The 3,748-nt window shown below is 40.8% G+C and overlaps 1 protein-coding gene across 3 annotated transcripts in view; it reads right to left on the bottom strand.

The window, feature by feature from the left end:
* The window catches only part of epha3 (eph receptor A3), a 267,227-nt gene extending 264,869 nt beyond the window's left edge, over positions 1–2,358 (bottom strand). For 2 of the 3 annotated variants that reach the window (XM_078560155.1, XM_078560156.1), the window contains exon 1: positions 2,141–2,303. In XM_078560155.1, coding sequence (XP_078416281.1) covers positions 2,141–2,231 — 91 coding nt within the window. In that variant the 5' untranslated portion in view covers positions 2,232–2,303. Of the gene's footprint in view, positions 1–2,140 lie in introns of all 3 variants that reach the window. The other variant, XM_078560154.1, reaches the window with a different exon arrangement.
* Positions 2,359–3,748: the final 1,390 nt, after the last annotated feature.

Raw genomic sequence — 3,748 nt, 5'->3', positions numbered from 1 at the left:
GGCCCAATATAATCTCAGGTTTTTGCTCGATAATACGAAAAAAAAAAGGGACAAAGATGGTCAAGCAGCCTGCCGTTTGTACAAAAAAAAAACACATTTCCCTGCATTGTTGTACAATCCCAAAAGCTAAAAATGAACAGCCAGCCCGGTTATGAAATGCGCGTCCATTTATAACAACCTGGAAAACGTGCAAACCAATCTTAATACAGGGAATGAGCAGCTTGATGCAGGTAAATGTTACGAAAGAAAAGTCTGCAGAACTCGCGCTGGTAAAGCGGGATGATTATTGATCCGTTCAGTGGGATTGTCAGGAAGTTTCGGTAAACTGTCTGGCGAGAGGAATGAAATTAAGCACCGAATTTTCTGCCAAACTTTTAAGTGTATGCAGTAACACTGATTTGTGTACAGACCGTCTACTGGACGGTATCAATGAGCAACAAAGTTTCGTTAGGTGCCTACGAACGGACAGTGCCGATTAACCAATCAGAAAATCCACTTTGGGGCAAACCATGTTATTATTCCGCACCGTGAGTTTTAATAATAAGAAGCACGTTTACTTTTCCAATGCATTTGAGGAGAACTCATGTTGATATTTAAATCCAATAACAACTGTATAATCCCAATGTAAATTAAAACCCAAATCCATGTTCTAACTGTATACCTTACACTTCCTGCGTTCATGTCATGATTTTGCATTAGTAATAAGGAGTAAACTTGAGTTTTTTTCCGTCAGATTCTTTTCCCTCTCCCAGCCACACTAACTGTTTTTACCAACTCATCGAATTTTATAAATTATATTTACAAAGAACTTTACTCCCCCTCCTTCCAACCTCATAACTCTACATTGTATGTCACTCCCGAAAGATGAAACTGTCTGATTTGGGCATAACTGTTATTTGTGTACCAGACCCTTTCCTCTAAATCCTTTAATCTCAGGGGTTTTGTGTGAATGAGGTGTGGAGACCCATTCGGCTTTTACTCCTACAACTATCCGTCTGTATACGTGTATCAATATTTGAACACAAGGTGAGTTTAAAAACTCACTGGATCCCACGCAACCCCACACAAGCAAAATCTGTTTCTGAAAATCTTTCATTTTCTCCCGTCATTCTGCTGTGACTTCAACATTCCTACATTTCACCCTGTACAGTTCGTGCATTAGTTACTGAAGTCATTTCAACCTCTCCTCTCAATCTACGCGGAGTAGAAAGGGGTTTTAACCACGGGCTGTAGCTTACATAGAATACAGGCAGTTCAAGGTTAAGAAAATGTCAATGATGTGCTGAGTATCTTAATACCATGTCTCAATCTAAACGGCCAGTTGTTTTTATATGACAGTTTTTTAAAAAAAAAACCCCACAATCAGCAATGTAAAATGAATAACACCCAAGAACAGAATAGTAAACAAGGTGTAAAGTTTCTCCCAAATTGCTCTTTGCGTGATTTGTAAATTTCTTTACGTAACCCCCCCAGTGAAATAAACAATGAAGTAGAATTTAAATTGTCGTCAAACTTTCCTAACTTGCTTCGATCTTGCCCGTATTATAAATACTTGGGAAGGTGATGTCAGCAAGGGTTGTGAATCATTCAATTTGTCGTTTGAGAATACACTTCACAATATAAACACATTCTCTATTTCCTGATTAGGATTTTAACGACGGGTGAGATTCCTTCCTTTCCTACGCGTTCCTGATGGCTGTCGATATAACTCCTCTGTGGATGGATCACCTTACGGCACCCTGTATCAATTCTCAAAATAACACAGGACAAAAACCTCATTTAAAATAATTCCCTGCATTCCTGCTGCGTTAACCTTCGAATCCCATCCTATGCAAACTTTGTCTTCGCATTTTAACCTCTGGCTCTTTGTGAGATCGATTTTACTTAATGGGTCGTTACTTTGCAATAATACTTGTTATACCGTTTAAATATTACAGTGATCACATTATGAGACCGTCACTGAAGCTGTTTGATGGATTCGGTTTGATAAATTAATGTTGTTAAATTGCGCCCTTGACCACCTTAAAAGATGATGGAAGCGCAACCTCTTGCTGTACAGTACCACCCACCCGGTGTGTGCTAGACCGTCTCTAATACTTCAGTGAGGAATAATGTCCCGATCTCTCTTTTTAGTTCTTACCTTCATTTGCAGAATGCCCAATCGATTGTGCCGCACAGAACACACAGCAGAGGATCAGAGGGAGAATGCAGATTTGGGAACCCAAGGCCATTTTGGAGCTGTGATCGGTTGTGAGTGGAGCATATCTCTGTGAAGCATGCCAGCAATGATCTGAGGGAGCTGTGATCGCCGTGGAAGTTACCATGCACAGCTTTCAGGGTGATGTCAAGTTTGACACTACAGATAAGGAGGAGTCAGCACTGCCTTTCTACTGCCAGCAGAGGGCCGCGACTGGGTCCTAAAGCCCACCCAGCCCATTCTCAGCCAACGATCTGGTTCGGACATTTAAAGTTCAATGGCAAGAGATTTTTGTTTTTTGTTTTGTTTTCAGCGCTCGCAATCTAATCATTCTAAAACCTTTTCCCTTGATCGCTCTTTGTTAATTTTCAATATAATAACAAATAAAGTACTTTATGCCGAAATAGTGCGTGCTGGATGGAGGTGGGGGTGGCGGTGAGGTGGGATGGGTCCCTTTAATTTCAATATAGTAAATGCTGGAACGTTATTTACAAGATAAAGTACAATTCCATTCGTGCAGACACTGTTAAGCCCTATTCCCAGTAAAGCCTTTAGCCTCTCCCATCTGTTCCCCCACTATGGCCCCTATCTTTGCTCCCAAAGGGCGCAGACAGACACATGACTGAGTTAGCTATCCATCATGAAATCTGGCTGGACCACATCAAGTACATTGGGCCGCACTTCCCGCAGCCACTACTCCAGGCTCACTCTGGAGAGCTGTCTTCTTTTCTCCATTACCCTTAAACACATATACTCTTCCCCTTCACCGTCACTTTCAACAACAAAAGTGAGACACTTTTGTGTACTACGTTTTCTTTGCAAATATTAAAACCATTCATTCTCTTGTCTCCGTTGTTTCTGTCCCTACCCCTTGCCCACAAATTCAAACCTCCCTCCTGCCCTGGACCTGAACGCATTTTCTTTCTCTAGTTTAACTCTTATTGCTCTTCACGCCTTCTCTGAGCTAATCTGCCCATGTGACATACCTCCTGTTCCCTTGGTCTCATTCTCACTAAACTGCTGGCTACCCAATTTCATTTCCTAGCTCTCATACTAACAGACAAAATGTATGGTTTCTTCTCCTCTAGTACTGACCTCTCCCTTCCAAAAAATACTGTTATAACACCCCTCCTCAAAACCTATCAATAACTCCACCTCCCTGCAAATTATTACACTGTCCCCAACCTCCATTTTTTTGGCTTAATGCCCACTTTTGACTGATTAATCCTTTGTGCAACACCGTGGGATGTTTCCCCACGTTAAAGGTTCCATCTATGCCCATTCTTTTACCATTTAATTTTGAGTTGCTTAGATGAATGACGCTATCTGCCATTTATAGATAAGTCATTGCAATCAAGCCAATAAATTGTCTATTACAGTGGAGATGAAAGCATGCTTTCTTAGGAGTTTAGAAAATGCTACTATAGTAGGTCTTAAATTTACACTATTGTCTCTCATTTCCCTTTCCCCTGATCCATCTACTCAAAGTAGTAATTAATGTTTAAGCTTGTCAAACTGAAATTGGAATCTGAAGCTGATTAAAGCATTGTG

Source organism: Cetorhinus maximus, chromosome 16, assembly GCF_964194155.1.
Source record: "Cetorhinus maximus chromosome 16, sCetMax3.hap1.1, whole genome shotgun sequence".
NCBI lineage: Eukaryota > Metazoa > Chordata > Chondrichthyes > Lamniformes > Cetorhinidae > Cetorhinus > Cetorhinus maximus.
This window is presented reverse-complemented; position numbering and strand designations above follow the sequence as displayed.